At 50.3% G+C, this 13,898-nt stretch overlaps 1 protein-coding gene across 1 annotated transcript in view; it reads left to right on the plus strand.

Annotated features, from left to right (window-relative positions):
* The first annotated feature begins 7,513 nt into the window (after positions 1-7,513).
* Positions 7,514-13,898, plus strand: part of NEURL1 (neuralized E3 ubiquitin protein ligase 1) — an 82,518-nt gene continuing 76,133 nt past the window's right edge. Inside the window, exon 1 of the mRNA XM_058543922.1 lies at positions 7,514-7,994. Coding sequence (XP_058399905.1) covers positions 7,910-7,994 — 85 coding nt within the window. The 5' untranslated portion in view covers positions 7,514-7,909. The remainder of the gene's footprint in view (positions 7,995-13,898) is intronic.

The raw sequence follows: 13,898 nt of genomic DNA on the forward strand, positions 1-13,898 counted from the left end.
GTCTGTGCCCATCTTCCTCTGTTTTGTATGTGGGATGCCACCACAGCATGGCTTGATGAGTGGTGTAGGTCTGCACCTGGAATCCAAACCTGTGAACCCTGGGCTGCCAAAGCAGAGCACGCTAAACTTAACCACTGTGCCACCGGGCCGGCCCCCCTCCATCTGTCCTTTTAGATGCAATCTTGGGAGTGCCTGGCCTCAGGCCTGGATTTTATCCATGGGCATTATAGGCCCAGGACTTAGACCTATGGGCTTTCTAAGGGTAAGCTTAAGACCAGAAAAAACGTTATTGGCTCCAAATTATGAAAGGAAAACTTCAAAATCAAAATTAATAAATGTTTACTTAAATGCCTACAAAACTTAATGTTGTGTCAACTTCATTAATCGTTAAATGAGTACTCATAAATATTTCATTATAGTTGAAGACAATTGCAGGTTTTTTCTCATCTTGGCAAGAAATTCAACACATGCCTGATTGCTTAAAAATAAAACCAATTGTAAATTCAATGAGTTCCTTGTAAATCCAATGATTCCAAAAGCCAAGTTTAGAAAAATCCTTTCAAAATGTTTAAGGGAGGAGAATTTGTTTAATGTGAGATGTAGGATATTTTAGTATGTTTGACCTGATAGGGTTGGGCTCCAAAGATAGGGTTGGTGGTGTACGAAGATCTTACCATTGGTCCTGGACCTAGAGGCCGCCTCCCAGAGGGAAAATCTGTCTGTGGAGCAGAGGAAGGGGCAAGGGTTCCCCCTCCCTGCACAGCCACCTCCTGCCCTACCTTCCAACATGACCAGCCCTGCTTGGGTAGCAGCCTGCACTGGCCTGGCCCCATATGGTGTCCAGCTTTCCCGGGAAGAGCCTGTAGGGATTCTTTAAACACATCCTCTCAACTAGAACGCATGTCCACATGGAGCAGTTTCCCAAAGTGTGATCAGTTAATGACCTGCTTCAGATTCTACTGAACCAGAATCTCCTGGAGTGAGGCCTGAGAATCTGCATTTTTATTAACCATCTCTGCCACTCCCCCCGTAGATGATTCTGATGCATGCTAAGTTTGAGAATCATTAGTTTTTAGTATGTGTGCACCCTAGGAGGAGGGCAAGATGATCCTTTTTAAAAAATAGACTTTGTTTTTTAGAGCAGATTTGGGTTCACAGCAAAATTGAATGGAAGGTACACAGATTTCCCACATACCCCCTGCCCCTACACATGTATAGTCTCCTTCATTATCAATATCCTCCACCAGAGTGGTACATTTGTTACAATGATGAACCTGCATTGACACATCATTATCACCCAGAGTCCATAGTTTATGTTAGGGTTCACTCTTGGTGTTGTACATTCTATGGGTTTGGACAAATGTGTGATGTCATGTATCCAACATACGCTGTATGGTGGTCATACAGAGTAGTTTCATGGCCCTAAGAATCCTTTGTTCTCCACCTACTCATCCTTCCCTCCCCTCAACCCCTGGCAACCACTGATCTTTTTACTGTTTCCATAGTTTTGCCTTTTCCAGAATGTGATATAGTTGGAACTACACAGTAAGTAGCCTTTTCAGATTGGCTTCTTTCACTTAGTAATACGCATTTAAGTTTCCCCTGTGTCTTTTCATGGCTTGATAGCTCATTTCTTTTTAGTGCCAAATAATATTCCATTGTCTGGATGTACCACAGTTTACATATCCATTCACCTACTGAAGGACATCTTGGTTGCTTCCAAGTTTTGGCAGTTATGAATAACGTTTCTATAAACATTCGTGTGCAGGTTTTTGTGTGGACATAAGTTTTCAACTCCTTTAAGTAAATATCAAGAAGTGCAGTTGATGGATCGTATGGTAAGAGTATGTTTAGTTTTGTAAGAAACCACCAAACTGTCTTCCAAAGTGGCTGTACTATTTTGTATTCATACTAGCAATGAATGGGAGTTCTGTTGCTCCACATCCTCACCAGCATTTGTTGTTGTCGGTGTTCTGGATTTTGGTTATTCTAGTAAATGTGTATGGTATCTCGTTGTTGTTTTGATTGGCATTACCCTGATGACATAAGATATAGAGCATCTTTTCATATGCTTATTTACCATCTGTATACCTTCTTTGGTTAGACGTCGGCTAAGGTCTTTGGCTCATTTTTTAAATCGAGTTGTTTTCTTATTGTTGAGTTTTAAGAGTTCTTTGTATATTTTGGACAACAGTCTTTTATCAGATATGTCTTTTGCATATATTTTCTCTCATTCTGTGGTTTGTCTTTTTATTTTCTTGACAGTGTCTTTCTCAGAGCAGAAAAATTTAATTTTAATGAAGTCCAGCTTATCAATTCTTTCTTTCATGGTTCATGCGTTTGGTGTTGTATCTAAAAAGTTATTGCTAAACACAAGGTCATCTCGGTTTTCTCCTCTGATATCTTCTAGGAGTTTTATAGTTTTGTGTTTTACATTTAGGTCTGTGATCCATGTTGAGTTAATTTTTGTGAAGTTCTGTGTCTAGACTCATTTTTTTGCATCTGGATATCCAGTTGTTTGTGTATCATTTCTTGAAAAGACTATCTTTGCTTCATTGTGTTGCCTTTGCTCTTTTGTCAAAGATCAGTTGACTATATTTATGTGGGCTTATTTCTGGGCTCTCTACTCTGTTCCAACATCTATCTGTCTATTTTTTCACCAATACCACACTGTCTTGATTACTGTAGCTTTATAGTAAGTCTTTTTTTTTTTTTTTTTGTGAGGAAGATCTGCCCTGAGCTAACATCTGCCAATCCTCCTCTTTTTGCTGAGGAAGACTGGCCCTGGGCTAACATCCATGCCCATCTTCCTCCACTTTATGTGGGATGCCGCCACAGCATGGCCTGACAAGTGGTGCATCGGTGTGCGACCGGGATCTGAACCGGCGAACCCCGGGCCGCCGCGCGCGCAGCGCGCGCACTTAACTGCTTGCGCCACCAGGCCGGCCCTATAGTAAGTCTTGAAGTTGAGTAGTGTCAGTCCTCCAACTTCGTTCTTCTTCTTTAGTATTGTGTTGGCTATTCTGGGTTTTTTGCCTCTCCATATATTCGAATCACTTTGTTGATGTCTACAAAATAACTTGCTGGGATTTTGAGTTGGATGCATTGAATCTATGAATCAAGTTGGGAAGAACTGACATCTTGACAATACTGAGAACTACTGTGTGTTTGGCCCTAAACTCAGTCCTGAGAGGTGGGAAACCGGACTGGAGTACACAAAAGCACAAGACAAGCTCCTCATGGTGCACCTCACACAGTGCCAGGCATACAAGTAGTGCTCAATAAATGGTCACTGGGGCCATGAATGAAGCTGAATCCCAATGCACCTGGGAAGAAGGCGCTATGGTGCTCATTCCATGCTCAGATGGGTAGCACAGACTCCCGTCCTTCAGAGGGAAGGCCTGGCCTCAGGGAAAACTCTGTGGAAAAGGTACTGTTGAGAAGGGAGCTGGCCAGGTGGGCCCGTCTGAGCAAGGCTCTCAGGCTGACTGGGTGGCCGTATTGATAGGTTAATTCACTGATTTATTGATTCATTGAATAAATATTTATCGAGTATCTATTATGTATCAGGCACTCAGGGATCTCCCTCCTAGCACGTCCAGCCATCCCCTGCAGTTCGGGCAGGACCCCTGTATAGGTTTTCTGATGGCCTAATAACTGTGGGCTGGGCATTGGCTGATGGCAGGGGGCCCTGTATCCCAGCTAGGGATGGCTGTGACTGTTCCTTATTTTAAGGTTAGTTTCTCAACAGGGAGGGAGGTGTCATGCTATTGACTAAGGTGGTCTCAAGTTTAGGGGAGCCCAGCTTGGCCTAGATGAACCCCACTCTTGCCTGCCTGGCGGGAGACCATCCCTGAGGCTGGTTCTGGGCTCAGCATCCAGGGACTCAGCGAAGGAAGAAAGGAGACTCTCAGACAAATATTTTGTTTTATCAACATGGAGACTCTTCAAGACTTGAACTCATCTGGGAGCTGTGGAGACTGAGAAAGAAGGGGAAGAGAGAGGTGAACCACAAGGAGGAAACAGGGCCAGGAACCAAAAGAGGAGAGACAGCCAGGAGAGAATGTGACAAGGGTGGAGAGAAGCAGAGAAGGGCAGGGAGAAGGAGAGAAAGACAAAAGGAGGGAGGGAAAGAGGAAGAGAGAGAGAGAGAAAGGAGCCAGCCAGAGGGAGAAAGAAAGGAGAGAGAGAGAAGCGGAGAGTGGGGGCCAAGCTGCTGTTGAAGGGGCCCCAGTTCTGCTCTGAGTCCCTGCCTGGGGTCCTCCCTCTCCTGCGCGCTGGTGTAAGCACTCACGGCACCCACAAGAACACATGTGTACACACATGCAAACACATATGCACTGACACCCACCCCCTTGGGCACCGTCTTCAGAATCTACACTGCTGGGGAGGCGAGGTTGCCACGGTGACAGGTGTGGAGTACCACCTTATGAGTATTAATAGCTTACATTGAAGCCACCAAAACAGTGACTTCATCCAGCCCCAGTCTCCCTGGAAGGTTCCTTCTCCCTCCTCCCTTCCAAGACGGGGCTGGGAAGGGCCCTCAGGGCCACACAAGCACTTCCCTGCCTCCTGGCAGCCGCCTTGGTGAAGGATGGCTGTGATTCTGCTGAAAGTCCAGGGGGAGGAGAGTGCCGGAGTTCTTTGATTCTCTGAGCTGGGTCTAACCACACAGCCCCTGCCAAGAAAGGGTTTCTGAGGCACAGGTCCCTTCAGAGGGGTTACTCTCAGCTTCTCTGTGTCCCATGCAGCCACACTCCCTCCTCTAGGTCCCTGCCTAGCTAGAGACTTGCACCTCATTGACACTTGACAGTGGCGTCCTCTCCCACAGTACAGAGCTCCCGGGAAGGGCTAGGTCCAGGCTAGGGAGGTGCCTAGGGTACAGAACTTCAGCGGCACTCACTCTCAGACTTGAGCGGGTACAGAGTTGGCAATGCAGAGTGAGCATCTCCTTACATTTTACTCCGGGGTGCCTCGCTTGCCTCATCATAATCCTGGCCCTGTTGATACTTCCATCACCTCCTCAACCCTCTTGGGCTAGGGGAAGTTTCTGTCCTGCCCTCAGTTGCCTGCCTTGGTCCCTAATGCCTCTTACCTTCCTGTGGGGCTCCCGGGATCAGGCTGCCCTGAGCCGCAGAGCCTGTCGCTGCCTCTGAACTCCTCAGGTGGTCACCAGTCTCTGGGCCTCTCTTCCGGCCTTCCCTTTGACCTTCTTCTTCTCTCCTCTGCTTTGCCCACAGCCCCAGGTTTAGACCACATTGGGCCTGTGACATCCCTGCTGTCTTCTACCTTTGGGGCCTCACCTCCACCCCCATCCCCTGGCCCATGCTCCAGCTCCTGCTCCCTGGGGAAGGGAGGGGTGGGACTCCTCTAGGAAGGGCCCAAAGCCTCCCCCCAGCCACTGTTTGCAAATCCTACCAAGGGCCTTGCATTCACACACACTCCAGGGGAATTACGCTTGTCTATACAGAGCCTTCAGATTTATTCTGATGCCAGCAGCAGCTCACAGTGACCTCATTCCAGCAGACTTCAGGGGGCATATGAGTGCGTGTGAGTGTGCGTGTGTGCTTGTGTAGAAGTGAGTGTGCGAGAAAGTATAGAGGTATGTGTGCAAATGTGTGAGTGTGCTGCCATTCAGAGCCCATGGATTTCTGACACATGAGTCACCGGTTGGGAGCGGGCATTGGGAAGATATGCCCATAAAGAAGACAGCACTCCTGACCTGCCTTGTCCATTCTGCAGCTGGCTGGGCACGTGATCCTGGGCATCTAAGAGGCTGCAGGCGGGGGTGGGGGCTGTTTTTCCCTCCAGACCCCAGAGAGCAGCTGTCAAGGATATTTCTAGCTCGCCTGGAGTCCCAGACATTTAAGGATGTGATGCCTGGAATGGGGTGGGGGTGGGATGCAGGGGAGGGAAATAAAGGGCGATTCCCGGCCTTACTCCCAGGGATCTTAGCTGAGTTCTGCTGGTGGGCAGGCGGATTCATCCGTTCCACAAGTATTTTTTAATTGTCTGTCATGTGCCAGGCACTCTCCTAGGGGCTGGGGACATCATGGTGAGTGGAGCTGACCTGCTCTCTCCCCTCAGAGGGCTTACATTCTTGTTGGGTGAGGCTCAACATAAACAAGGGGGAAAGGCTACTTTCAAACTAGTTCCAGAAAACAAAACAGAATAATGGTATGGAAAGCAACTGAGAGTGGCAGGAGGTTTTTAGCTGGAGCGGCCAGGGAAGATCAGGAGGTGACACATGAACTGTGCCTGAATAATGAGGAGCTGTCACACAGAGACTTGAGGGAAGAACCTGCCATAAGAAGATGGATGAGATGCCCGTTGTCAGCCCACGTCCTCGCTACACTCTGGATCAGAGTTGCTGAAGCCACTCAGGGAGCTAGAGGTGACCTAGAGGACCAGGAAGGCAGATTCTCTCTCTGGAGGGACCTTGGTGCATCTTCCACCTCTGACAGCTGGAAGGAGGAGATGCCCCAGGTCTGAGTAGGAGGAGAATGACTCCCTTTTCCCCTCCTGCAGGCTTCTTGGTAGCAGTGCTGAGCTACAGTATGGATGTCATGTGAACAGGGGACTTGCTGAAGTCCCCTTCCTCCAGGAAGCCTTCTTTGCTACAGACCACAGAGGTTCCCCTTACCCACCTCTTACAGCTGACAGAACCACCCAGTTCAGAATTGGTGGTTCTCTGATGGTTTGTCCCTGAGATCTGTTCCCCCAGCTTGCCCAGCGACCCAGTCTCCTAGGTCCAGTCTGTATTCATCCGAAGGCCCCCACTGCCCTGTGTCCAGTAACTGGATAGCCTGGGGTTCTTGTTCCCAGCCCTTGCACCAGTACCCCTTCAGATTTCACTGAGAGTGGAGGGTCATGTGCTGGGGTTCCTAATCTCACTTCGTTTATTCAGTCATCCATTCACTCATTTAAATTTTTTTTCTTGATCTTTTACAGTGTGCCAGGCCATGTACCCGCTGCGAGGGAAACTGTAAATTAGAGCTACCTCGCCCCGCGCCTGGCATCCAGGGAGCCCAACGTTCTTGCTGTACTGTTCCTCTTGTTTTCAAGACGAAGTTCCAGAGTCTGTGAGAGGAATGAGCCCAACCCCCGGAGCCCCAATCTCTGCCTGATAGTTTACCCCGACCTGGGCCCGGGGGTCCCGCGCCGCCGAGAACTTGTAGCCGCGGGAACGCGGCGCGCCCCGGGGCCACATCTGGCTGAGCGGGCGCGCGCGTGTCACTAAGACACTCATTCACCGGCGCAGCTGTCACCATAACAACCGGAGCCAGGGAATCCTGGCGACGGCGGGGGGCGAGGGGCGGGGGCGGCGGCCGCGGGAGGGAGCCGGCGGGGGCGGGAGCACCCGGCACGCCCCGCGCTCCACCGACCCCCGCTCCATGCAGACCCGCCGGCCGCAGGGCGCCACGCACGTCGCCGCAGCGGCAGTCCCCGCGGGCGGGGACCGAGCCTGCCGCCGAGCCACCGGGCAGGCCGAGCCGCTGAGCGCCCGCGCCGGGAGCCCTGACTCTATGGCCCCCGGGGAGCGCCCCGGAGCCGCCGTGCCGCCCACCACCAGCCGGAACCCGAGCGCCAGCCGGAGGAAGAGGGGAGCCCCGGGCGCCGCCAGCCCCTGCCCAAGGGCCCGCCCGCGGCCCCCGCCCCCGCCTCGGGGAATGGCAGGCAGGTAGCCGGCTCGCGCGAGGACCCCCCCCGGCGGGCAGGACCCGCCGAGGACCGCGGAGCCCAGAGAGAGGGAGAGGAGGCGCGGCCCACCCGCGCCCGGCCGCAGCCCCGCCAGGGCCCTCCCCCGGCGGCGCGCCACCGCGCGCGCACACACTTGCACACAGTACCTCGGCTCCTGCCCGGGCTCGCCTGCCCCCCGCCAGTGCTGAACCCCCTGGGGCCGGATGCCATGGGTAACAACTTCTCCAGTATCCCCTCTCTGCCCCGAGGAAACCCGAGCCGGGCGCCGCGGGCCCACCCCCAAAACCTCAAAGGTAAGGCTCTCCCGGGGCCAGGCTCAGCTGGAGGACGGGGGCGCAAGTGGAGGGGCAGGGAGAGGTGGAGAGGTGTGTTTGGGGAGGACGGGCAGGTGCCACCTGTTGTGCCTATTTGGAGACAGAAGACGCACATCTCGCCATGGAGGTGGGCTGGGGGTGGGGGGCTGCGAGTGTTGATGGTGAAAACCGGAGAGAATGGCGTACCGTGGGGTCTGCGCAGTTCTTCCTGCCAACACGGGGAACGTCACTGGAGTCCTCTAGGGTCACGATGCTAGGAGAGCGTGCAGGGGTGAGGAAGGGAATTTGCTAGGTGTATAGGGGAGGTTGGCGGGATGCTCAGGTCGGCCAGCTGTGCTTCTCAAGGGAGGCACCACGATCTCCTTTTGGAGAGGTCACGCTGGAAGCACTAGTTGCATTTCCAATTGGAAGGTCTTAATGATCCAGGACTGACTTATAGCAGCCTGGAAGAAGGGGCCAGAGCCAGTGGCTTCTGGAGTCCTCTGCAGCTGTTGACTTTTTGCATTCACTGAATCAGCTTGGGTTCTGGTTTCCCCAAATGCCAGATGTCCATTCCCAACCCTAGAAAGGAGGAGCTGGGAGCCTTGACACAGAGGGACATTACGAGGAAGATCTTTGCCCTCTGAGTCTGCGGACCCACCCAGCACCCTCAGGGAGGCCCTAGGCCCAGTTCTGTGTCCTGCAGCTTCCAGTGCTGTCTCTGACCTTTGGAAGACAGCTGGGTCCTCCCAGGCCCTCAGACCCTGCTGATCCTCTTCAGGAAGCTGCTTTTCTGTCACCCTCAGAACCAGCCAGCACTTGTCCTGAGCATTCTGATGGCTAAGAGCCAGGAAGGGGAGCCCTCAGGCTTTCACCAAGAACAACCCTCTTATTCAGCCCCCTGGGGTTGTAAGGATAATAGTTATGCCCTTTGACAAAGCACTGAAGTTTACAAAGAACTTTCACAAACACCTTTTCGTGTGAGCAAGGAAGCTGCTCTGGGAGGTCAGCAGAGCTGGTCATACCCATTTTACAGTTGAGGAGAACTGATGCTGATTTCAGGTTCCCAAAGCCAGGGAGCGGCAGAGCTAGTCTGCAGACCTGTATCTTCTGACTTGGAATTCTGTCCTCTCTTTTGCTGGACAGTTAACCTTCAAGACTAGGGGAGAAGAGGAGAGACGGGACGACTGTCCTGCATTCTAACTCCAACCCTTTCAGAACTTCAGCTCTTGCTCAGCTCGGGAAAATCCATGGGTTTGTTGTGTCTTTCTGGAAATTAATATGGCAGCACTTTAAAAAAAAAATTGTATTCATTGGCCTTGTGATTCTATCTAAAGGAATTGATCCTAAGGAGATGAAGATGCAGGCAAATACTTATGTGCTAGGCTAGGATGTTCATAGCAGTATTATTTATACTAGAGAAACAATGGAAATGCCCAGTGATCATGGTATATCCTCTGGGTGGAGTATTATACAGTCATTAAAATGGTATTTTTGAAGAATATTTGATGACTTGGAAAAATGCTTACAGCAGCATAATGACAGTTGAAAAAAACAGGATACAAAGTGGTATAGATGGTAAGATCCCAATTTTATTAAAAAGAAATGATATGAATGCAAAAAAACCAAAAATCAAACAACCCTGGAAGAAAGTGTCCAAAAAGTTAATAATGGTTTCCTCTGGGTAGTGGGATCACATAAGATTTTTTCTTTTCTTTTTTTATGTTTTGCTCTTTTCTAAAATTTCTACAGTAAGAAAGTATTATTTTTTATAGTCAGAAATAAGCTGTAAGTGTTAGCATATATAAAGACTGTTTCTGAGCATTGGAAACAGATTCCTAATGATGGAAGAACCCACGGACATCATCCAGTTCAGTGTCCTCCCTTACAAGTGAGAAGAATGAGAGAAAGGGATAGTGATGTGCCCAATTACTCAGTGGGTTGGTCAAGAGAAGATGGCCAAGCCAGGCTAAGTTCTTCAAGGGCAGGGGTTAGCTGGGGGCAGGGAGTTGACTTGTGTTAATGCTCACAAACTGCCCCGAGAAGCCCTGCTCCGTTCTTGACCCTAGGGAAGCCCAAAGAAGCCCTCCGAAATTGCACCTCTTTTTACTTAAAGTTTGGGATTGAGGGGTTGTGAGGTCTCTGTGGCTGGGGTCTTTGGCAAGGGAGGGGGTGGGCAGGAGAGGGTCTGAGGCCCTCCCTCCTCCCTGCCCCCACCCCATCCCCCTCCTCTGCCTGACTCTCCACCTGTCTAACCTGGGAAACCCCCCTGATGCTGCCTCTCTGGTTTGCAAGAATCAGTTCTTCTTCCGTGGGAGTAAAGGGTGAAGTTCTCCCCCCAGAGGTCTCCCTCCCCTGCCCATCTCCCTTCAGGCTTGATTTACCAGAATTTATCCTCCCTGACCCTACCCACACACCTACTGCAGGTGGCCATGAGAATTTTAATTCTGCCCTTTTCAAGCCTGAGATGCAGGATTAGAGTGTGCCCATGAAGGCCACCTATGGGTGCCCTCCATCCTTCATCCAGGGTCTGCTGATCCTCCTTCTCAGCCTGACTTCTCATCCTAAAATGCCATCAGCTTTATTCTGTGATTGTTGTGTTGTTCACTCCAAATTCCCTTCTAACTGTATCAGCATTGACCTAGGAGTCTTCTCTGATATATCAGTGGTCATCCAGAATTCCATTCCAATTGTATTGGTGTTGACCTTGATACTGACTGTGATTCTAAGACTGTCCCCCCAGAGTTCTGCTGGGATTGCTTCTGTACTCACCCAGAATTCAGCTCTAATTCTTATCAGTGTCCATCTAGAAATTTGCTGGGGGCAGAGACCTCTTGTTTTTTTTCTCTCCTCTATAATTGTAATCTCTATTGATTTCTCACCATTTTAATTAAAACAACTGGAAGGAGGCTGGTGTAATAGGGACCCTGGGACTCATCGGAGATCTAAGATTGGTCTGGTTGTCAGGCTGACATGAAATGAGGCTCGGCCATCACCTGTCAGGTGGTAGACTTTGGTCTTCTTCCTGAAGACACACTGACCTCCCTCCACTGCTGGTGATTCCCACTGGGATCTGAACAAGGTTGGTCTGGGAGTGTGCAGGGGAGAGGTCCAAGGAATAGCTCTGGGCTTAGGACCAACAGACAGTTACGAGGAGCCGCTCTGTGCCTGGCTCAGAGGTAAGGGCTCCTGACATTCCTGTATATTCAGAGGCTGAAGATCTACTCAGAAACGCAAGGCTAGGGGAGGGAATGAGAACTAGTGCTTGGTTGGACCATTGAAATCCTAGATGTGTATGGGCAGAGGTCAGAAATGGGGGGTCAGTGAAGGATTTGAGCTGGACATGGAGGGAACTGCAGAAATTGGATAGATGGCAAGGGGTGCAGTGGGAATCGTAGGGTGTGGGGAGGAGAGTCGAGGAAGGGACATACAGCAAAGGCTCGGAGGTGGGAATGAGTAAGTGCGTGTATATATTCTTGGTGCCAGGCACAGGGTGACTGCGGCAGGGGATTCATGCTTCATGGAGACAAATACAGAGAATAAAGCTCTTCATCCTTCCCCAGCTCTTTGAGTGCCTGCCTGCTTGATGCTAAGTGGTGAGGGAAAGGTAACTAGGAAAGCCTTCAGGAAGGGCTACCAGCCTCAGTGGTCACCCATAGATGGGGATTGGATGAGCCACCTCCCGTCTTTTTTTTAATTGCAGTAAAATTCACATAACATAAAATTCACCATTTTAACATTTTTTTTAATCTTTATTTTTTTCCCTGAAGCACCAGTAGATAGTTGTATGTCATAGTTGCACATCCTTCTAGTTGCTGTATGTGGGACACGGTCTCAGCATGGCCGGAGAAGCGGTGCGTCGGTGCGCGCCTGGGATCCGAACCTGGGCCGCCAGTAGTGGAGCGCGCGCACTTAGCCGCTAAGCCACGGGGCCGGCCCCATTTTAACATTTTAAAGTGTACAATTCAGTGACATTTAGTACATTTACAATGTTGTGCAACCACCACCTCTGCCTAGTTCCAGAACATTTTCATCACCCCAAAAGGAAAGCCTGTACCCATTAAGCAGTCACTTCCCATTACCCGCTTCCCTGAATTCCTGGCAACCACTAATCTTTCTGTCTCTATGGATTTGCCCATTCTGGGCATTTCATATAAATGGAATCATACTATATTTGTCCTTTTGTGTCTGGCTTCTTTCACTTAGCATAATGTTTCCAAGGTTCACCTATGATGTAACATGTATCTTCTTTCCTTTTTGTGGCTGAATAATATTCCATTGTATAGATATGCCACAGTTTGTTTATCCACTTGTCAGTTGATGGATATTTGGATTGTTTCCATCTTTTGGTTATTGTGAATTTTGCTGCTAAGAAGATTTGTGTATAAGTTTTTGTTTGAACACCTGTTTCAGTTCTTTGGGGTAAATACCTAGGAGTAAACCTTCCATCTTTTAAAAGCTGGTGCTTCTTGAATTGGACATTTCACAAAGCCACTGGCTGTGACAGCCACAGAGAGATTGTCCCCCTACAGCTTTGGCTGGGTGTGACGCCAGGCAGACACCTGTTGTTTTCAGAGTCTCTTTTCCGTGACGGCTGAGGCTCCTGGCAGGCCAAGGGAGGAGCTTCCAAGGTCAGCCCAGGGGGCTTGATTCTTCAAGGTGGGCCACAGTGGGCCACAGGAACTTGTCTGCAGACCCTGAACTTCCTCACTGCTCTCTGAGGGTGAGGGTGGGGGATCCGTCCTCCTAGGACAAGGTCCCAGCCGGTTTCCAGCCTTCACGTTCTCGCTGCTGCTTCCCTGATCTGCATTCCAGATATTGCAGTAGTTGCCTTCCTGACTAACTTCTCTGTCTCTGGTTCCTCCTTTGATGCTGCCAGAGTGATCCTTTCGTCATGCCCCTCCCCTATCAACAGCCTTCAATGTTATGACCGAGACTGCCATAATTGGATATTCAAGGCCTCCTTTCTTTGGCCAGCCCACAGATATTCCCACAGCCCTTGTCTGGGCTCCTTCCTTGGTTGCCATGACGCTTGCAGGTTGGGGGAGCTCATCTAGCTCTCCACCCCCAGCGATGCAGCAGCCAGACCTGGCAGGGCGGGGTGGGGTGGGGTGGCTGCTGGTGGCCTCCTCTGCCGCCCCAAGACTTCAGAGAGGCTGGGCTGAGACACAGGCCCCATGCTGAACCCTGAGCATCTATCTTGCACACCATGTTGGTTTTTAGTTCATCTGACCTTTGAACCCTGTATTGTTAATCATAATAATAATGTTTGTAATAGTTACCATGTGTTGGGTGGCTACCTTGTGCTAAGTACTTCCATGTAGATTATTTCCTTTAATATCCTCCTGACAACCTACTGAGGGAGGTATTGTTGTCACCATTTTATAGATGGGGAAAGAGAGACTCAGAAGGTTAAGTAACTTATCCCAGATCACACAGTTAGTAGCTGATGGAGCTGGGATTCAAACTGTTGTGACCATTATACTCTCATGCCCCCATAGAATTCAGTTTTGGTAGGTTCTGACTTCCATTGTGGGAAAGAAACTGGGGAGCAATCTCCTGGTCTCTGGACAGAGCCCCAGAGGAGGGAAAGGGGGGTATAATGGGGCTCTTGATGCTCCTTCTCAGCCCCCTGTCCCTTACACCTCCCCTGCGGGGCTTTTAGTCAAGTAGACCCATCAGCCAGTTATCAGACACTTTCAAGGGAACTTTCTGTTCATTTGGGCCGGTGTTTCTCAAAGTGAGGCTTTTCTACTTCCTGTATCAGCATCAGCATCAGCTGGAAGCATGTCTAAAATGCAGGTTCCCAGCCCCCAGGCTAGACCCACTGTCTCAGAATATCTTGGGGTTGGGGCCCCTGAACCCCAAAGAATCATGTTTAACAAGATCCCCAGGTCATTCTGA

Source organism: Diceros bicornis, chromosome 6 (genome assembly GCF_020826845.1).
Source record: "Diceros bicornis minor isolate mBicDic1 chromosome 6, mDicBic1.mat.cur, whole genome shotgun sequence".
NCBI lineage: Eukaryota > Metazoa > Chordata > Mammalia > Perissodactyla > Rhinocerotidae > Diceros > Diceros bicornis.